Source organism: Magnusiomyces paraingens (genome assembly GCF_902498895.1).
Source record: "Magnusiomyces paraingens strain CBS 517.90 genome assembly, contig: contig2, whole genome shotgun sequence".
NCBI classification, from domain to species: Eukaryota; Fungi; Ascomycota; class Dipodascomycetes; order Dipodascales; family Dipodascaceae; genus Magnusiomyces; species Magnusiomyces paraingens.
The window spans coordinates 2,124,511-2,145,820 of record NW_022474068.1 but is presented as its reverse complement, the minus strand read 5'-3'; the positions used below and the strand labels follow the sequence as shown (position 1 = coordinate 2,145,820).

The 21,310-nt window shown below is 33.9% G+C and overlaps 9 protein-coding genes across 9 annotated transcripts; 5 read left to right on the top strand and 4 right to left on the bottom strand.

Annotated features, from left to right (window-relative positions):
• Positions 1–1,662: 1,662 nt before the first annotated feature.
• On the top strand, positions 1,663–2,305 carry SAPINGB_P002414 (uncharacterized protein; the record flags this gene model as incomplete). The annotated part of the gene is made up of 2 exons (XM_031997133.1): positions 1,663–2,163; positions 2,240–2,305. 2 exons carry the CDS (start codon positions 1,663–1,665, stop codon positions 2,303–2,305), a joined length of 567 nt encoding a protein of 188 aa, XP_031853024.1.
• A 74-nt stretch (positions 2,306–2,379) lies between these two features.
• SAPINGB_P002413 (uncharacterized protein) lies at positions 2,380–3,510 on the bottom strand (the record flags this gene model as incomplete). The annotated part of the gene is made up of 2 exons (XM_031997132.1): positions 2,380–3,059; positions 3,135–3,510. The coding sequence occupies 2 exons, from the start codon at positions 3,508–3,510 to the stop codon at positions 2,380–2,382; spliced, it is 1,056 nt and encodes a 351-aa protein (XP_031853023.1).
• Positions 3,511–4,024: 514 nt separating this feature from the next.
• On the top strand, positions 4,025–5,829 carry SAPINGB_P002412 (uncharacterized protein; the record flags this gene model as incomplete). The annotated part of the gene is made up of 4 exons (XM_031997131.1): positions 4,025–4,027; positions 4,090–4,141; positions 4,223–4,873; positions 4,955–5,829. The coding sequence occupies 4 exons, from the start codon at positions 4,025–4,027 to the stop codon at positions 5,827–5,829; spliced, it is 1,581 nt and encodes a 526-aa protein (XP_031853022.1).
• Positions 5,830–6,004: 175 nt separating this feature from the next.
• SAPINGB_P002411 (uncharacterized protein) lies at positions 6,005–8,959 on the bottom strand (the record flags this gene model as incomplete). The annotated part of the gene is made up of 1 exon (XM_031997130.1): positions 6,005–8,959. The coding sequence occupies one exon, from the start codon at positions 8,957–8,959 to the stop codon at positions 6,005–6,007; it is 2,955 nt and encodes a 984-aa protein (XP_031853021.1).
• A 1,347-nt stretch (positions 8,960–10,306) lies between these two features.
• On the bottom strand, positions 10,307–10,858 carry SAPINGB_P002410 (uncharacterized protein; the record flags this gene model as incomplete). The annotated part of the gene is made up of 1 exon (XM_031997129.1): positions 10,307–10,858. One exon carries the CDS (start codon positions 10,856–10,858, stop codon positions 10,307–10,309), a length of 552 nt encoding a protein of 183 aa, XP_031853020.1.
• Positions 10,859–13,340: 2,482 nt separating this feature from the next.
• On the top strand, positions 13,341–13,772 carry SAPINGB_P002409 (uncharacterized protein; the record flags this gene model as incomplete). The annotated part of the gene is made up of 1 exon (XM_031997128.1): positions 13,341–13,772. One exon carries the CDS (start codon positions 13,341–13,343, stop codon positions 13,770–13,772), a length of 432 nt encoding a protein of 143 aa, XP_031853019.1.
• A 439-nt stretch (positions 13,773–14,211) lies between these two features.
• Positions 14,212–17,541, top strand: SAPINGB_P002408 (uncharacterized protein; the record flags this gene model as incomplete). Its single annotated transcript, XM_031997127.1, has 5 exons — positions 14,212–14,489; positions 14,600–15,102; positions 15,240–15,415; positions 15,541–16,220; positions 16,644–17,541. 5 exons carry the CDS (start codon positions 14,212–14,214, stop codon positions 17,539–17,541), a joined length of 2,535 nt encoding a protein of 844 aa, XP_031853018.1.
• A 514-nt stretch (positions 17,542–18,055) lies between these two features.
• On the top strand, positions 18,056–18,997 carry SAPINGB_P002407 (uncharacterized protein; the record flags this gene model as incomplete). The annotated part of the gene is made up of 1 exon (XM_031997126.1): positions 18,056–18,997. One exon carries the CDS (start codon positions 18,056–18,058, stop codon positions 18,995–18,997), a length of 942 nt encoding a protein of 313 aa, XP_031853017.1.
• Positions 18,998–19,402: 405 nt separating this feature from the next.
• SAPINGB_P002406 (uncharacterized protein) lies at positions 19,403–21,069 on the bottom strand (the record flags this gene model as incomplete). The annotated part of the gene is made up of 2 exons (XM_031997125.1): positions 19,403–19,420; positions 20,356–21,069. The coding sequence occupies 2 exons, from the start codon at positions 21,067–21,069 to the stop codon at positions 19,403–19,405; spliced, it is 732 nt and encodes a 243-aa protein (XP_031853016.1).
• Between the last annotated feature and the right edge of the window lie 241 nt (positions 21,070–21,310).

Sequence of the window (21,310 nt, the reverse complement as noted above, 5' to 3'; positions counted from 1 at the left end):
TCGCTCGAAAAAATTTTTAACCCCAACTCTTTGGAAGCACTTTATACTCGAATCCCAGTCTTTTCTATTGGATGCTTTTGATTAGTATCATTAATATGTAATATTTATAAGTATTTATGTAATATGTAAATTGTAATAAAAATTTCAAATTCCATTTTAATTATGATTTCAATTCAGATTTTTGGCATTATTATGAAAGTTGCGTTGGGAGGTAAATATCAGCCATATGAACGTTGCGTTGACAGAGAAATGTCAGCCATGTGAATGAACATTGCGTTGGAAGGTAAATATCATATGAATGTTGAGTTGGCAGCGATTTCACTTTCTTATCAACATTGTTAATGTGGTCATCAACCACTTTTCTTATTTCCAACAAAACGTACTTTAGTCAGTGTTAACGTTATCAGAACGTTCTGATTGCTGAAAAAACAGACAAAATACCCCATACACATCATAAAAAGAAGAGTTATCAATCATCGAAAATCAAGTTTTTTGAATTCTTAAGGAAATCAATAGTCTAGTCTTTATTTAAATCCTCATTATATCCCAATATATCATTTTAATTTCTAAAAATTGGGTTTAGGGTGTCTATTCTTGACGTTTGTTGTTGTCGCGAAATAGGTGCGGCTGGCTCTTGAATGGAATTTCTTCAATTCTTAAGAAAATCAATAGTCTAGTCTTTATTTAAATCATTATATTAGCCATATATATATCGCTTTCATTTCTAAGAATTGGGTTTAAGGGTCTATTCTTGACGTTGGCTGTTGTCTTGAAATGGTTGCCACTCTTTCAAAAAGTGAATTTCTTCAATTCTTGAGTAAATCAATAGTCTAATCTTTATCTAAATCATCATAATAGCCATATATATATATATATATATATATATATATATCGCTTTCATCCTTAAGAATTGAGTTTAAGGGTCCATTATTGAAGTTTGTTGTAATCGTGTAGTGGGTACCATCTCTTACTAGATCTGCTTAGTCAGCTAGATAAAAGCATAACAAAATTATGTTTTGCAACTATGAGTTAACATTAAAATTATTAAATCCACACAAGCAGTAAAATGGTCTTTTTATGGCTTACCATGTTTGTCTTTGGGATTTTGGGAAAATACTTTTTAAAAATAAAATTTATTATATTTATATATATTATATAATATATAAATCCTATTAAAAAAAGAAAAAAAAATAAAAACCCTCCCCTACTTTAAGACTTTTCATTGCTGATTTAAAACTTCTTTCCTGTTTTAGAAAATATTTACAAAATATAAAGAAAAGTTTATAAAGTAGAAATGCCTTATCGCACATGAAAAATTTCTAAAAATTCTTTTTTTTTTTATTTTGCTTCCCCGCGGCATGCCTTATTTTGGAGTGTGCGGCTTATCACAAAAATTAAACCATACGGCCATATCCGACTGGGGGTGATAATAAAATTTATTATTATATAATAAAATAATATAAAATAAATATAACCTACTACACCAAAAAGAATATAATTATAAAAAGACCCCGAAATCCGCATGCCTATTCAAGTAGAAAAAAAAAAAAATTAAAATAAAATAAAATAAAATAAAATTCCCACCATCCACCCATCTTATCAATCCGATCTTTAAAAGAATATCACTTAGTATATATATATATATATATATATTATCAAAAAATGACTTCCATTCTATCTATTCCAGCCCTTAAAAAGGCCTCTTACGAAGACGTTGCAGCTTCTTTAGGCCTGTTATTTGAACCCACTGAGGCTCTCAACAAACTCATCTACTCCGCACTTGTGGAACCTCCAGCTGTAGCAACCACATATTCAACATATCCAGAACTCATTGAGTCTGTGCGTTTTCTTCTTTTATCCCAGCCTATTCCATCATCAGCATCAGCTTTAAATCCTGCCATTGCAAACATTATTTCTGCTCACCCACGGTTAGGAGCCAAAAAAGTGGATTCAGCTCAATCACAAGCTGAACAAGCAAGTTTGCAACGAGACCCTAAGGACCTTGAACGAGTTCGCGTGCTTAATGAAGAATATGAAAAGACTTTCCCTGGATTGAGGTATGTGGTTTTTGTCAACGGCCGGCCGCTGCCTGAAATCATTGCCAATATGGAAGCTCGCATTGCGCGCAACAATTTCGCTGCCGAATGCAAAGAAGCTTTTAACGTAAGTGATTTTTCTATCATTATATATATATATATATATATATTCTTTTATTTTTTTTTACTAACATTTTTTTTAGGCCATGTGTGATATTGCGATTGATCGATCCAAGAAGCTCCGTATTAAAGGTGATTCAAATATATGATTTCATTAGTAATTACATTTATCATTACATTAGTATACACTATTCTTTTTCTTTTTTTTTTTTATATTTATATTCTACAAAAAGTAATCAGGCGTTTTGCGAGAGACTGAGGGCTCGCCTGGCCTAGGACTAGGGTCATACTGAAGGAAAACAGTTCCCAGGTCCTCATCGACGCTCATGATGGCAGCCTGGTTGCCGCAGCGGTAGCAGTAGTTTGGTGCTGAAAAAATAGTGACGACTTGTTGTTCGTGAGCCCAGGCATAACCCTCCATGATAAGCTGGTGGGCGCGGGATATTAACTGAAGGTCATTTGTATGGTTAAAGTGTTGAGAAATGTCTTGGCCAAAGGTGAAGCCAGCACCTCTGGGCGACACACCCCACGAGACCCGCTCGTCGGGGTCAGACCAGAGCAGGTCACACATGGGTCCATCGTGGGGGACTTCTTGGAACCGATTGAGGTCACGGATATTGTCAATGGTCTCAATATTAGGCGAGAGACCTCCATGGAGACAAAAGATTTTGTTTTCGACGAGAGCTGTGATGGGGAAAAAATCAAAAAGGTCTGTAAACATTTTCCAAACATTAGCATTGCCATATTTTCGTAGACATTCGTCATAGAAGCCATAGACTTGTGTAATTTGACGCGATTCGTGGTTACCGCGTAATATAGTGATACGATTAGGGTATCTAACCTTGAGGGCGACTAAGTAAGACACAGTCTCCACAGAGTAGTAGCCACGGTCGACATAGTCGCCTAATAATAATAATAAAAAAAAAAAAAAGTAAGAAAATCGAAAGGACACAAAACATGGGCGATTCATATACTAACCCATAAATAGGTAGTTGGTATCTGGACAAGGTCCTCCAATTTTGAAGAGCTCGATAAGATCATGAAACTGGCCGTGAACGTCACCACAAATTGTCACGGGGGCATTGACGGGCTGTACATTTTCTTCATATTGCAGCAATTCTTTAGCCATGTTACAAAGAGTTTCAACGTCTTCTTCACAAAGTGGATGGCACTGGCTGAGTGACTCAATCCAGGCGTCGAGTTGGTTAAGTAATTGGGATGTGAGTTCACCACCTGGGGGGGTACGGTTGATGATGGACATATTGGGGAACCCGCCTCCATGAATGTCGTCGTTCATGCCGAGCACCAGGTCGTCGCCGACATCTTCCATTTGCACGTCGTGATCCAGTTCCATTTTGGGTATATATGTGAATTAAGTAAAAAAAAAATTAAAAAATAAAAATAAATGTATATATATATATATATAAAAAGGTTTTTAATATTAAGGTATTAAATAGAATTGATAATAATAGTTAGTTAGAATTAACAATGGATTAAGGGGCGGTTGTTTGAAAAAAAAAAAAAAAAAAAAAAAAAAAACCCGTAAAGGTGGTGGCTGTTGTGGTGGTGGTGGTGGTAAACAAAAAAAAAAAAATGTCAGCAGAGCAAAGTTGGTGCGCTGGACAATCTAGTAACAAGTCACGTGTTCATGTAATATAAATTGTAACTAAAAATCTTTCTCTAAGTAATTAATAGTCTTATGTATTTTAAATCATGGCAAAACCTCCTTTCAAATAGAGTAAAAAAAAAATATATAAAAATAAAAAAACTTTGATCCGCACCACCACTAAAATCCATTCTAGGCTCTTGTATCCCCCCTCCCAACCCATCCACATAATATCCCACCACCACCACCACTCAGAAGAACAATGGTACGTCCCCCCCTCATACTTTCCATTCATTCCCATCATTTAATTCTAACATTTCTCTTTAGTCTGTCAACATTTTTGGTGATCAAGTTGTTGAGGAGCGTGCTGAAAATGCCCGTATGTATATAATCTTTGATTGATTCTGTTATAGCGCCACCTGACTGATTTCTTCTTTTTGTTTTTTTTTTATTTATAAAGGTCTTTCTGCTTTTGTCGGCGCAATTGCTGTCGGTGATCTCGTCAAATCTACTCTCGGCCCTAAGGGTATGGACAAGCTGCTACAATCCGCTACAAGCGATCAGTCTCTTGTGACAAATGATGGCGCCACCATCCTCAAGTCTATTCCATTTGATAACCCAGCAGCAAAGGTTCTTGTCAATATTTCGCGTGTCCAGGATGATGAGGTTGGTGATGGTACTACATCTGTTACTGTTCTTGCCGCTGAGCTGTTGCGTGAAGCTGAGAAGCTTGTTGAAAAGAAGATCCACCCGCAGACTATTATTGAGGGCTACCGTCTGGCATCCCAAGCTGCGCTGGCCGCGCTCGAAAAGTCTGCAGTCGATTCATCTGCATCACCTACCAAGTTCCGTGAGGATCTCATCAATATTGCCAAAACTACACTCAGCTCTAAGATTTTGGCTCAGGATAAGGAACACTTTGCCAAGCTGGCTGTGGATGCAGTTTTGAGACTCAAGGGATCAACCAACCTTGAACATATTCAAATCATTAAAAAGGCTGGCGGCCGGTTAGCCGATTCATACCTTGATGAGGGTTTCATTCTTAACAAGACTTTTGGTGTCAAGCAACCCAAAAAGATTACCAATGCAAAGATTCTTATTGCTAATACTCGTGAGTGAAAAAAAAAATAAGAAATGACTGGTTGATTTTTTTTTTTTTTTTTTTTTTTGGTTTACTAACTTTTTTTCATAGCTATGGATACTGACAAGGTTAAGATCTTTGGCGCCAAGTTCAAGGTGGACGCCACAAGCAAGCTTGCTGATTTGGAACGTGCAGAGAAGCAAAAGATGAAAGAGAAGGTGGAAAAAATCAAGGCACATGGGATCAACTGTTTTGTCAACCGACAACTGATTTACAACTGGCCCGAGCAGCTTTTTACCGAGGCTGGAATCAATTCTATTGAGCATGCAGACTTTGAAGGTGTCGAGCGACTGGCTCTTGTCACAGGCGGTGAGGTTGTGTCGACATTTGACCACCCAGAATCCGTGAAGTTGGGCCACTGCGATGTGATTGAGGAGGTGCTTATAGGTGAAGACACAATGATTAAATTTTCTGGCGTTGCACGCGGTGAGGCTTGCACCATTGTGTTGCGAGGCGCCACAGAGCAAGTGCTTGAGGAAGCAGAACGCTCTCTACACGATGCGCTTTCAGTTTTGTCACAAACAACAGTGGAAACACGTACTGTTCTTGGTGGCGGGTGCTCGGAAATGATTATGTCGATGGCTGTGGATCGTGCTGGTCAAAATGCAGATGGCAAGAAGTCGCTTGCAATTGAATCATTTGGAGTTGCGCTGCGCCAACTGCCGACCATTCTTGCAGATAATGCTGGGTTTGACTCGAGTGAACTTGTGGCCAAACTGCGATCAGCCATTTACAATGGTATGAGCATGTCTGGACTGGACCTGAACAACGGAACCATTGGAGATATGCGTGAACTTGGGATTGTTGAGAGTTACAAGCTAAAGCGTGCGGTTGTGTCGAGTGCTTCTGAGGCCGTGGAGCTTTTGTTACGTGTGGACAATATTATTCGTGCCAAGCCACGTACTGCTGACCGTAACGCTTTTTAAATGGAAAGAAGAAAAGAATATAAAATAATATAAAATAAAATAAAAAAAAAGTAAATAAGAGGATGAAGAATGGGGAATATATATATTATAAATATAAATATAAATATAAATTGATTAATTTGTTTTTATGTGATGGAAAGTGAAAAGTGAGTAAGTACTGCTACTGTAATTTTAATCAGTTCCGGGCAACTAGATTCCAACCAGTAGATACAAGCCCGGACTCTTGATCAAAATATTCGTCTGCATTGTACTCAATAATTGTATCTCGAAGCATACTAACTGATGGCCATTGTTGGGTATTAACTGCAGGCACTTGATCAGTCCCCAAAGATGTGGACGAAGACGAGGTTGAAGACGTGGACGTGGACGTGGACGTAAACGAGGTTGAGAACGAGTTATTGTTCCGTGACAAGGGTCGTGTTGAGTTTGTTCTACTGGCAGGACGAGTACCTGGAGGAGTTTGTGGTTGTTGTGAAGTAGTTCCCCATGGCGGTGGAGTAGTTCCGATTCTTAATGCATGTGCCTTTTTCAAAACCACAGGCTCTGACAGCTGCTGCTGCTGCTGCTGCTGCTGCTGCTGCTGCTGCTGCTGTTGTTGTTGTTGTTGTTGTTGTTGTTGTGACATTTCCAGCAAATGTTTATTTGGTAGACACTCGGTACGGGTAAGAACCTGTTTAAGAGCAATTAACATATCATCCAGATGTAATATATGGATCGGTTTGATTACTGTTGCTGCAGGTATTGTAGAGCTTGATGAACTTTTTCGTTTCCCCTTATCTTTTGTTAAAACTGTTCCTGGAGTTACCAACGATGAAGATGACGATGACGATGATAATAATGAGGACGACGATGATACTTGGGGGTCACCCTGTTTGTCTGCCACGTGTTTTGTCTTGTGTCTTATGCTTTTGCTATAACCACTGGTATGTTGGTAATGACTATGATGATGATGATGATGATGATGATGATGGTGATGGTGATGGTGTCGTTTATAATGAGGGTTTACTTCATGTATTGCAGCACCATTTTCAGAAAGAGGTTTAGTTGCTAATGTTGATGGTGATAATGATGTACTAGTTGTTGTTGCTGTACCTCCTACAGAAACCACCGGTGGACCTCCCACAAGAACAGCACCCGTATCGTCATCATCCACATCTTCTCCCAGCGTAGAGACATCTCCGGCTGCTGCTGCTGCTGCTACTGATATTTTATTTTCTTCCTTACTCTCTGTCTTTTCAGTTTCCTCACTACCGTCTATAAACTCGTCATCGTCAATTAGTTCTCCATCATAATCCTCATCATTCTCATCTATAAATTCAGTGGCTAAATTTCCTCCTTTCCGTCGACTCTTGGTATGAATCTCTTCTTCTTCTCCTTCCTCATCATGATACCCAGACACTCTTCGTCGTCCACGCTCAGCACGCGACCACGTTGTCGAATATTCCACTGGGATCCCCACCAAGGCTGCCAGGTATGCCAAATCAAGACATAGCATGGCCAGTGCTGAAGCTGTTTTGCGAAACTCACTAGCATCCAGGCTACCAGTGTTACTACCGGCTTTGTTATTGTTTAGATAGCCACCGCCATTGCCACCGCCATTTTGTTCCTGTGATTTTGGCCTATCAATTGACATTAGATTGGGATCCAAACGGGCCCGAGCAGCTGCAGTAGCAGCTGCCACAACGCCGACTCCAGACACTGGTCCATACATAATTTTTTCACCACTTAGTAGTATTTGACCTACTTCAGCAGCCAAGGCCTCAGCTTTTGCAATTTTCCCCCGGTTACCATTAATACCACCATTCAAGCTTCCTGAGCTTCCAGGTTTGCTACCATTAGTATTACTACTAGTACTAGTACTACTCTGTGACCGACGCTGAAAGGGCCCGGAAAGAAATGAAGACGAAATCCCTGGAATGCCAATCAACGCAAACGGCCGGCCGCGCGATGGGAGCACAATGGGATAGGGTAGCGGGGTACGTAGATATGCAGCCAAGTATTGGGTAAGATATGCGATGCGGTCAATGGCAGCAGCAGCTGTGAGAAGTTGGTAGTCTGCAAGGGCAAGAACTGAGGGTACGACACAGTTGCCAATGCATGTATAGACCTTGCGAGAAGAAGAAGAAGAGATTGATGATTTGTGGTGATGGTGGGCACGGGCTTGTGTTGCAGAAGAAGAGTCGCGTTTGCGACGCTGGACAATGTTAAAGATATGGAATAGGGTATTACAAGCTCTTGAAGTTTCAGAGTCTAGGGTTGATGTTATTCGTAAGTCCTTTTTCCCGGGTAGGTTAGATGGTAATGGTATTGTTTTGTAATCTAAGGAGGTTGATTTATTATTGGCCATTGTAGATTGGGATTTAGCCATGTAATTATGGGTGGTTGTTATTGTTTCATGGAGATGATAAACTTTTGCACGGATTTGTGCGACCTTAAGTTTACAATCTTTTGTAGCAACTTCAATTGATTTCTTTTGTTTGTTAAGAATATCGATCCGAGCTTGTAAGCGTTTTTTGGCAAATGCAAGTGCTTGTGGGGTACTTTGGGTTGCTGCTAAAGCTTGTGGAGAAATAGGAGGAACTCCAATGCCATGGTTTTGGGAAGAAGAAGAAGAAGAAGATGATGATGAGTAAAAGTTGTCGCTGATACCAGCTTTTGAGAGTTTGTTGCGGAGATCTGGAGAAGCGCTGGTAAGTGCAGTTTCCAGAATTTCTTTGCGTATAAGAGTATTAGTAGACTGGATGCGGAGTTTAAGACATTGGTGGCCAACACATCGTGGACAGTAGAGAGCCTTTTTTGAAGTTTTGCAAAGACCACAGATCAAGGGATTAGGAGGAGGTTTTTGTTGTTGTTGTTGTTGTTGTTGTTGTTGTTGTTGCAGTTTTTGTTGCTTCTGATACTGATGATGATGATGTTGTTGTTGTTGTTGTTGGTCAGCTTGTGGGGTGGTAAAATGATTGGGATAATTTTGAGGGACATTATGAGGAGGTAAGGAAGAAGTAGTATAAGGACTAGAGGGAGAAGAAGAATAATAAGTATTTGGATTATTGTGACGGGTATTGTAGTTGTTGTTATTGTTATTGTTATTGTTATTGTTATTGTTAGGTTGAGATGTTCCGAGTCGGGACATTTGGATGTGTTAGAAAGATAGGAAAAGATCCGGTACCGGACCAACTTTTGAGATAGAGAGAGATAGATGAAAAAAATAAAAGGAGGAATCAATCTAGATACAATACAATAGAATAGAATTAAACAAGGTAAATAAGTTATTAAAGCTTAGTTTTTGGCGGTTAAAATATATATATATATATATGGTGGCGATATTTATAGATAAGGGTTTCTTCTTGGCTATGTTTGAATTAAATTTTTTTTTTTTTTTTTTTTTTTTTTTTACGTCAGATTAAGAAAAAAAGATTGACTGAAGAAAAAAAAAAGAAAAAGAAGGGGTTTAAAGATCCTCTTCTTATTCTATATTGTTTCAAAAAAAAAATTTATAGATGATTTATATTATTTTAAGTGGTGATTAAATAAATGGATTTGTTTAATCAAAAATGGTGATAATAAATAATAATTTTTATGTTTTTTTTTTTTTTTTTTTTTTTGGTATTGTAAAATCCCAAAATCAGAAATTTTTTTTTTGTGATGAGATTAGTTTATTTTTTAACAATAACAATAACAAAATTAATATAAAAGTTAAATTAAATTAACGTGATTATTAAAACAATTATTATATAGTTATTATGATTACGTGATTATTATTATTATTATTATAATACACACTTAAGTGTGTATTGTAAAGCTTTGAAAGAAAAGAAAAGAAAAAATTGAAATTGAAATTGAAATTGAAAAGTCGTTTTCTGTTTAAAAAAAAAAAAAAAAAAAAAAAAAAAAAATGAGAATTAATATAAAAAAATAATTATTAAAGATTGTTTTTTTTTTTAAAAAAAAAATAAAAAGGAATTTTAATACTAAAATAAAAAATTAAAAAATTAAAAAAATTATCATCATCTTTATCACCTTTTTATCATATTTATCAACTTATTATTATTATTATTATTATTATTATTATTATTATTATTATTATTATTATTATTATTATTATTATTATTATCATTATCATTATCATTATCATTATCATTATCAATTTAGTAATTATTATCATCAACTAACTATCTTATTTTTTTTTTTTTTAAAAAAAAATTCATTTTTTTTTTTTATCATTAGATTTATTTTTCGTTCCAGTCCTTTATTAATTTAACTGATATGATAACAATATTTAATAATAATAATAAATAAAAAAAAAAAAAAAGCACTTCCCATCATAATAATTGCAATAAAAAAAAATACATCATCTTCATTTTTTTTTTCTTCTGTCTGTCTGTCTGATTTCATATAAATATCATCTTTTTTTTTTTTTTTTTTTTTTTTTTTTTTCTTTCTTTCTTTCTTTTCTCCTGTCCATTAATTTTTTTTTTTTTTAACTAATAACACATCCCTTATCCTTATTCTCTGCCGATGTAGAATCAATCTGCGAAATAAGAAGTTCAAAAGCCTTGTCCACATTAACTTTATCCTTTGCTGAAGTTTCCACAAAGGCAGCTCCAAACGACTCAGCAAGAGCCTTACCTTCTTCAGCAGGAACTTGACGTTGTGACTCAAGGTCTGTTTTGTTGCCGACCACAACCATAGGAAGAGTTTCTGCGCCGGTGGCGTTAAGAATTTTGTCACGAATGATGGAAATCATTTCAAATGAAGAACGTGATGCAATCGAGTACACAAGCATGTAGCCATGAATTCCAATCAGATGTTTCTGGTTCATGATGGAAAACTCGTCTTGTCCGGCTGTGTCGATAATCTCTGTAGTGTATTCAACACCCTTATACTTGATAGGCTTGAAAAACTGGTTTTCAATCGTTGGGTAGTACGATTCAACAAAGTGTTCGTCTACAAACTGGACAGTTACCGAGGATTTACCAACGGCACTGGCACCAACAATGGCGATCTTGCGGGCTCTCTGTGGGGGGACCATGGTTGTTTATATATATATATATATATATGTGTGTTTGTGTGTGTGTGTGTGTGTGTTTGTGTATATGAGTTTTAGTTTTAGTTTTAGTTTTAGTTTTAGTTTGAGTAATATATATATGCTTGTGATTGATTAGGTATATGGATTGTAAAAAAATAAAAAAAAATAAAATAAATATAAAAAAAGGATATATGAATATATAGAATGATTAGTGATTATTATTATTATATATAATGGTGATAAATGATGATGATGATGATGATGATGATGATGATAATTAAAAAAGTAATTATTTGTTTATTTTATTTATGTTGTTGGTGTATGTTTATAATATGTGTCAAAGAGTGTGATGGATATGATGTTTTGTGAGAGAGAAAAAGAGAAAGTAATAATAAATAAATATATTAAAAATGGTGTGGTGGTGATAAGAAAAGAATTAAAAAAAATAAAATAAAATAATTAAAAAAAAAAAAAATTTTAGTTTTTTTTAAAAAAAAAAAAAAAAAAAAAAAAAAAAGGAGAGACAACAAAAGTAAATAAAAATAAACAAAGTTTTGTAGTTTAATTAATTACAACTGTAGTTATTGTTATATATATATATATATATATACGATGTTTTAATTTTTTTTTAATTTTTTTTTTTTTTACATGTAAATAAAAATAAAATAAAAAAAAACAACTCAAATATATATATATATATATATTTATTTCTATAAAAGAATTAGTTTTTTTATTTTTTATTTATATTTATATATTAGTTGTTTATATATATATATATATATATATATATATATATATATATATAACAACTAACAATAACGGGACTTTACACCCGGGACTTTGCTTTTTATATATTTGTTGTTGTTGTTGTTATTGTTATTGTTTTATTATTTTAAAATTTTAAAATTTTAAAATTTTATTAAAATTGCAAACAAACATTCGGGTCATTAGAATTAGAATTAGAATAGAATAGAATAGAATAAAAGTCCCCACTGAGTATCGTTAATACATAAATGTAAACATCTTTTTTTTTTTTTTTTTTCTATTTTCTATTTTATATATATATAAAATATATATATTTTCTATTTCCATTTTTTTTTTAATTTATTTTTTTTTTTAGAAGCTTTCAACCGTTTATTATTTATTTATTTTTTATATATAAATAGATGATGTGGTTTTTTATTTTATTTTATTTTATTGTATTTTATTGTATTTTTACATTGTTTAACATTTTTTTATTTTATTTTATATTTTTTTATATTTTTTTCCTTCTCCCTTTCAAAAAAAAAAAAAGACAACTGACTTTTTTTCCAAATTAGGACTTTTTCCCATGTTTCTTTCTGTTGTTATTTATTTATTTATTTATTTATTTTCATGTGCAACGTATTCTTACAATTATTTTAATTTTTGTTAATTTTATTTTAATTTTTGTTAATTTTATTTTAATTTTATTTTAATTTTATTTTAATTTTATTTTAATTTTATTTTAATTTTATTTTAATTTTATTTTAATTTTATTTTAATTTTTGTTAATTTTTATTAATTCATATTTTTGTCTCATTAGATAAAAAAAAATTTTTTTTTTCTTAAATCTTTCTTTATTTCTTTATTTCTTTATTTCTTTCTTTTCAGTGATCTTCTAAGTTAGCCATCAAATTTTTATCTATCTATCTATCTATCTATCTATCTATCTATCTATCTATCTATCTATCTATCTATATCTATCTATCTATCTATATATATATATATACAAAATAGCTAGGTCCATCCTTTATTTATCCTGATAATATTAATTATTAATTTTATTATAAATATAAATATAATTTTTTCCTTCTTCTTCTTCTTCTTCCATTAACTTGCATTTTTTCTTTAAAATCCTTCTTTTTTTCTTTTTTTCTTTTTTTTCTTTCTTCCCGCATTTCCAACTGTTAAACAGTCCTTTATTTTACATTACAAATTTTTCTTTTTTTTTTTTTTTTTTTTTTTTTTTTTTTTTTTTCTCTTATCACTAACAAATCAGAGCTTTATTATTATTTTTATAATTATTATTTTAATTTTTTCTTTTTTTCTTTGGAAATTAATGCCAAGAAAAAGATAATATATATATTTTTTTACAAAAAAAAAAAAAACTCATTTTAAAAATAATTATTATTATTATTATATGCGTCAGCCCGGAGTCGAACCGGGGGCTCGTCGATGGCAACGACGAATTTTACCGCTAAACCACTAACGCTTAATGAATTGATGTTATAAAAATTATAATTCTGGGCGTGTATAAATATTAGAAATACAACTATTTTTCATTTCACACTTAAAAATCACTGCGAAGGTTAACAACTATGGGCCCATTAAACATAAAGATTGGATCCCAATCTTTACAGAAACTGGAAAAGAAAAAAATAAATGCAGAGCAATTACTTACATTAGGTCTAACTCTGACTTACGAGCATTAACTACTAAAATTGAAAAGTTTACAAATCGAGATATGGTTACCATTTTGGTTAAAGACATTACAATTGTCAATGTCTATAATCAACCGAAACCATCCAAGAAATACCCTGAGCCACCGGTTTTTGAGTTTCTCAAACGGGAGATCAAGGAACAATACTCAAAGATTGTCATTGCAGGTGATTATAACTTACATCACAAGGAATGGGAGTCAAGGGCAGGTCCGAATACGGAAGCAGATGAAGTTGTTGAGTGGCTACATGAAAATGATATGATGTTAATTACTCCAAGAAATCAAAAAACATACAACAATAGAACCAATATTGATTTGGTTTATGGCTCAGTGGACTTACTTCATAGAATTTCATTTAGTGGAGTGGATGAAAATACACTAAGTGATCACTCAATTGTGGAGTGGGACATTTATATGTCTCAGAGTAAAAACAGGGATGAAGTTTTACTTCGGTGAAGAGATTGAATATTAAGAATGCAGATTGGGAAAAGTTTGACAAGGAGCTTTCTTCTGCCATTAAAGATTTTAATGTGCATAACAAAACTCTAAAATCAACTGACCAAATTGATGACCAAGCTAAAGTTCTTGAGGAGGTTGTAAAAAGAGCAATGGCAAAGTCGATGAAGGAAGTTAAGGTGATGAAAAAGTCCAAACGCTATTGGAATCAAGAATTAAGGGAGAAGTTAGAAAAAGCGCTAGAAGCTAAAAGGGAAGCCCGTCAAAGACAACCTTCTTTGGCTTTGAAACGACAAAAAAATTGAAGAGGCGAAAAAAGCTAGAAAAATTTTTGACCACAGTTTGCGTGAGGCAAGTACTGAGCAATGGAATAAATATTTGTCTAGTTTAGAAGGAAATGACATTTGGAAGATTTTGAAGTATATTAATCCAAAAAGCAATGATACCATTATACCACAAATTAGAAAAGAAGATGGAACTCTCACTACTACTGTTGACGAAAAAAAGACATGAAATATGGAAGGCACTTCTACCTGAAATTGATCATGGTCTTGATAGAGAGTTTGAAATTGATGACGATTCTCGATGGCCAAAATTAGAGTTTGATGAAGTTGACTCTGCATTGGCTGATACCCCAAATGATAAAGCTCCAGGAGACGATGGAATTACTGGCAAAGTTTTAAAGATGGCATGGCTAAATAAAGACTTTAAGGAAAGGTTTTTTCAAGCTTCTCCAAGCTTGTGTAAAGTTTGGATACCACCCAAAAGTCTGGAGACATGGCATTATTGTTGTTATACCTAAACCTAAGAAACCTGACTATTCAAAGCCAAGAGCATACCGACCAATTTCCTTACTTAAGATTCCATCTAAAGTACTGGAAAAATTATACAAAAAGAATGACCAAACTTACAACACACTTACTTCCACCAGAGCAATATGGGGGAAGACAAGGTTATTGTGCTACTGATGCTGTTTTGGAACTTGTCCAAAGAATTGAAACTAGTAAAGAAAAAATTTCAGCTATGCTCATTGATATTCAAGGAGCTTTTGATAATGTTAACAGAAATATATTGGCAGACACAATGGAGGATATGAAACTACCCAAAGCACTTATAAACTGGACGTACCAATTTGTAAGTGAAAGAGAAGCTAGTATGCTCATGGACCGAAGAAAAGGATCAGTGCAAAAAATTAGTACTGGAATTCCGCAAGGCTCACCTATTTCACCACTACTTTTTTTGATATATTCCACACCAATGTATCATGCCATTAAAGAATGGGGTGGAACTCCTTTTGGCTTTATTGATGATGTGACTATTACCGTTGAAGGTAAAATTGAAGAAAATACCAAAAGCTTAAGCAACATATTAGAAAAATGTTGTAATTGGGCTAAATCAAGAATGACCAAAATTGATTTGGGTGATAAATTGGGTTTTATTCATTTTACAAAAATGTGAAACCTAAAGATGAGAAAGTGCAACTTACTTTACCTAATGGAGAACTTCGTGAACCCCAGAAGGAAGTTAAATTGCTTGGAATTACTTTGAACAATCTGCTTGATTTTAAATCTCATATTTTGAATAAAATCAATAAAGCAAGAAAAGCTGTTGGTGCTATTTGGCATCTTGGTGGCGTGCAAAAGGTATGCGAGGGTCTGCAGTCAGATCACTGTATATTGCTTGCGTGAGACCAATTGTCGAATATGGCTTAGAAATTTGGCATCACAAAATTTTGAAAGGAGAAATCCACAAGTTGGAAGTAATGCAGAATATGGCTTTAAGAAGAATTGTTGGTGCTTATCGCACAACTCCTATTGCGGTACTACAAAAGGAAGCTGGTATTATGCCATATAGTATTAGGCTAAAATTTATGGTGGCACGAAAAGCTATTCGTTTACACCTAAATATTAGCAAAACTAATCCTATTAATGGTCATTTGTTAACATTGATTGAGAAATCTCCAATTGCAAAGCTAACCACGCTTTACATGTTGGCGAAAGATGATAGAGACTATATGATTAAAAAGGATGAAAAACGAAAATGCAAGAGGGTTGAACCTCTTACACTGAAACAACAACAAAATCAGACGATTGGAATTTTGAAGAAACAAGCAATGGAAGAATGGCAAGAAATGTATTGGAACAGCAGTAAGGATCTGTGGTATCATAATATCACAGTGGAGTCGAAATGTACTGATAATCTTTCCAAAATGGTTACGGGAGTGATCATGAAGAAAGATAGTCGAAGGATCTTGAGTAATATTACTCAGTTTCACACAGGCCATGGCAACTTTGGCGCATGGTTTAAAAAAAAAAAGTTTGGAATTGAAAAGGATAGTTACAACTGCAAATGTGGAGAGCTGGAAACAGTTCATCACATTTTAGTTGAGTGTCCTTTGCTTGAAGAGGAAAGAAAAGGACTGAAACGGATATCTCCAGAGATGGACATGTCGACTCTCTTAAACAGTTTAACTGGCTTACAAGAGATTGTAAGCTTTATCTCTGCTTGGAGGGATTAAGAAATACAATTACAGCGTTGATGAAGACAAGTGGAGATAGGTTGGGAAGGTTTGGTTATTTTAACCCCCTGTTCCTCGTAAGCTGGCATCAGGACTTATTTTCGGGCTGTTGGAGATGCAATGTTGAAGCCAAAATTAAAAGTTTATTATCAAAATGAAAAAATATATAGTATGGACAAGAAGGATAGCGCAGATGCTGATGTTATATAATTCTATAACCCTTGAATAAAAACAAACAAACAAACAAATCACTGCGAAGGTCCGAATACGGAAGCAGATGAAGTTGTTGAGTGGCTACATGAAAATGATATGATGTTAATTACTCCAAGAAATCAAAAAACATACAACAATAGAACCAATATTGATTTGGTTTATGGCTCAGTGGACTTACTTCATAGAATTTCATTTAGTGGAGTGGATGAAAATACACTAAGTGATCACTCAATTGTGGAGTGGGACATCTATATGTCTCAGAGTAAAAACGGGGATGAAGTTTTTACTTCGGTGAAGAGATTGAATATTAAGAATGCAGATTGGGAAAAGTTTGACAAGGAGCTTTCTTCTGCCATTAAAGATTTTAATGTGCATAACAAAACTCTAAAATCAACTGACCAAATTGATGACCAAGCTAAAGTTCTTGAGGAGGTTGTAAAAAGAGCAATGGCAAAGTCGATGAAGGAAGTTAAGGTGATGAAAAAGTCCAAACGCTATTGGAATCAAGAATTAAGGGAGAAGTTAGAAAAAGCGCTAGAAGCTAAAAGGGAAGCCCGTCAAAGACAACCTTCTTTGGCTTTGAAACGACAAAAAATTGAAGAGGCAAAAAAAGCTAGAAAAATTTTTGACCACAGTTTGCGTGAGGCAAGTACTGAGCAATGGAATAAATATTTGTCTAGTTTAGAAGGAAATGACATTTGGAAGATTTTGAAGTATATTAATCCAAAAAGCAATGATACCATTATACCACAAATTAGAAAAGAAGATGGAACTCTCACTACTACTGTTGACGAAAAAAGACATGAAATATGGAAGGCACTTCTACCTGAAATTGATCATGGTCTTGATAGAGAGTTTGAAATTGATGACGATTCTCGATGGCCAAAATTAGAGTTTGATGAAGTTGACTCTGCATTGGCTGATACCCCAAATGATAAAGCTCCAGGAGACGATGGAATTACTGGCAAAGTTTTAAAGATGGCATGGCTAAATAAAGACTTTAAGGAAAGGTTTTCAAGCTTCTCCAAGCTTGTGTAAAGTTTGGATACCACCCAAAAGTCTGGAGACATGGCATTATTGTTGTTATACCTAAACCTAAGAAACCTGACTATTCAAAGCCAAGAGCATACCGACCAATTTCCTTACTTAAGATTCCATCTAAAGTACTGGAAAAATTATACAAAAAAAAGAATGACCAAGCTTACAACACACTTACTTCCACCAGAGCAATATGGGGGAAGACAAGGTTATTGTGCTACTGATGCTGTTTTGGAACTTGTCCAAAGAATTGAAACTAGTAAAGAAAAAATTTCAGCTATGCTCATTGATATTCAAGGAGCTTTTGATAATGTTAACAGAAATATATTGGCAGACACAATGGAGGATATGAAACTACCCAAAGCACTTATAAACTGGACGTACCAATTTGTAAGTGAAAGAGAAGCTAGTATGCTCATGGACCGAAGAAAAGGATCAGTGCAAAAAATTAGTACTGGAATTCCGCAAGGCTCACCTATTTCACCACTACTTTTTTTTGATATATTCCACACCAATGTATCATGCCATTAAAGAATGGGGTGGAACTCCTTTTGGCTTTATTGATGATGTAACTATTACCGTTGAAGGTAAAATTGAAGAAAATACCAAAAGCTTAAGCAACATATTAGAAAAATGTTGTAATTGGGCTAAATCAAGAATGACCAAAATTGATTTGGGTGATAAATTGGGTTTTATTCATTTTACAAAAAATGTGAAACCTAAAGATGAGAAAGTGCAACTTACTTTACCTAATGGAGAACTTCGTGAACCCCAGAAGGAAGTTAAATTGCTTGGAATTACTTTGAACAATCTGCTTGATTTTAAATCTCATATTTTGAATAAAATCAATAAAGCAAGAAAAGCTGTTGGTGCTATTTGGCATCTTGGTGGCGTGCAAAAAGGTATGCGAGGGTCTGCAGTCAGATCACTGTATATTGCTTGCGTGAGACCAATTGTCGAATATGGCTTAGAAATTTGGCATCATAAAATCTTGAAAGGAGAAATCCACAAGTTGGAAGTGATGCAGAACATGGCTTTAAGAAGAATTGTTGGTGCTTATCGCACAACTCCTATTGCGGTACTACAAAAGGAAGCTGGTATTATGCCATATAGTATTAGGCTAAAATTTATGGTGGCACGAAAAGCTATTCGTTTACACCTAAATATTAGCAAAACTAATCCTATTAATGGTCATTTGTTAACATTGATTGAGAAATCTCCAATTGCAAAGCTAACCACGCTTTACATGTTGGCGAAAGATGATAGAGACTATATGATTAAAAAGGATGAAAAACGAAAATGCAAGAGGGTTGAACCTCTTACACTGAAACAACAACAAAATCAGACGATTGGAATTTTGAAGAAACAAGCAATGGAAGAATGGCAAGAAATGTATTGGAACAGCAGTAAGGATCTGTGGTATCATAATATCACAGTGGAGTCGAAAATGTACTGATAATCTTTCCAAAATGGTTACGGGAGTGATCATGAAGAAAGATAGTCGAAGGATCTTGAGTAATATTACTCAGTTTCGCACAGGCCATGGCAACTTTGGCGCATGGTTTAAAAAGTTTGGAATTGAAAAGGATAGTTACAACTGCAAATGTGGAGAGCTGGAAACAGTTCATCACATTTTAGTTGAGTGTCCTTTGCTTGAAGAGGAAAGAAAAGGACTGAAACGGATATCTCCAGAGATGGACATGTCGACTCTCTTAAACAGTTTAACTGGCTTACAAGAGATTGTAAGCTTTATCTCTGCTTGGAGGGATTAAGAAATACAATTACAGCGTTGATGAAGACAAGTGGAGATAGGTTGGGAAGGTTTGGTTATTTTTAACCCCCTGTTCCTCGTAAGCTGGCATCAGGACTTATTTTCGGGCTGTTGGAGATGCAATGTTGAAGGCAAAATTAAAAGTTTATTATGAAAATGAAAAGATATATAGTATGGACAAGAATGATAGCGCAGATGCTGATGTTATATAGTTCTATAACCCTTGAATAAAAACAAACAAACATTTTAGCCCTTACTTGAATAAAAACAAACAAACAAAATTTTTAGTGTTTTTTTTTAATATTATTTGAATAAAAACAACAATCCTTATTAATTTCTATTTTATTTTAGTTAAGTTAAGTTAAGTTAAGTTAAGTTGAGTTAAGTTGAGTTAAGTTAAGTTAAAATGAAAAATTTTACTACAAAAAACCCCAAGAATTTAATAAATTTTAATATAAATTTTAATATAAAAAAAAAAAAAAAAAAAAAAAAAAAAAAAAAAAACAATTCAATTATTATTTACAATCTTCTTCTTCTTCTTCTTCTTCTTCTTCTTCTTCTTCTTCTTCTTCTTATTCTTCTTCTTCTTTTTTTTCTTCCTTTCTCTTGTAACAATAACTTTAAATAAATAAATAAATAAATAAAAACCCCATAAACTCATAACCATAACCATAACCATAATAATAATCATAATCATAATCATAAAAAAAAAAAAAAAAAAAAAACATAATCATCATTCTTAATCTCATCTTCACTTCATCTCATGATATAATACAGCACCGACCTGATCCAGTGGTACCATCTCCACTTCCATTCCCATCTCCATCATCTACTCTTGTTCTTCCATCTCCATTTCCCATCCCATTATTATTATTATTATTATTATTATTATTATTATTATTATTATTATTATTATTGCTATTATTACCTCCGTTCCCACTCCCTGGACTATTGCTGCTGCTATTACTATTACTATTATTATTATTATTATTTCTATTTTTATTCTTGCGTCCTCCCTTTTGTACTGGTTTTTTAGAACTTACTGATGGTGGTCTAACACTTAAGTGAACCACAAATGTAGAGTTTAATGGTTGTCCAGATTGTGTAGTTGAAAGATGGACTCCACCTCCTGTTAAATCAGTTTCAAAAGAATCATCATCCCTAGTTAAAAATGATGCAGGAACAAGTCGACAATCTTGAAATGTAGCAGGATCATCTAAAACTTTACCAAAATAAATAAGTCGAATATGATTTGGAGATGTTGGTGGAGGACTTATTGCACCTGCCAATTGTATTGCCCATTCAGGAACTCCATCTTCAGTTACATTTATTCCATGTCCATTACCACCACCACCACCACCTGTAGTTGTTGTTGTTGTAGTAGAGTTACCTCCTATTATTCCTGTAGATTCATCTTCTCCCAATTGTTTTTCTGAATTTTGACGCGCTGCTGCTACTGCTAATGCATGTACCCATTCATCATAAATAACTTGTTTAAAAGCTGAAATAGAAAGTAATGGTGGAGACATACATTTGAGAGCGTAATGATGAAGAAATTCAGAATTAATAATGAGATTTGCACGAGTACCTGTCATGCATAATAGTGCAATTTTAATAGTTACTTGTGGAGGAATATTAATATTGATGTCGTTGATATTGTTGTGGTTGTTTGCATCAATAATGCCACCTGTATGGCCATCTGAAAGAAGAGAGGCTTCTGAGGTGCCAGAAAAAGAAGGTTTCACAATGTCTGACATTGGTCGAAATGTGTGTTTTAGTGTTTGGTATGTCTAGTATACTATATATAGATAGATAGATAGATAGATAGATAGATAGATAGATAGATAGATAGATAGATAGATAGATAGATAGATAGATAGATAGGTAGGTAGATTGGTTTGGTTTGGTTTGGTTTGTATGTTGATATGTAAGTATTTTTTTTTTTTTAGTCAAGTGTAATAATGTTGGTGATAACAAAAAAAAAAAAAAAAAAAAAAA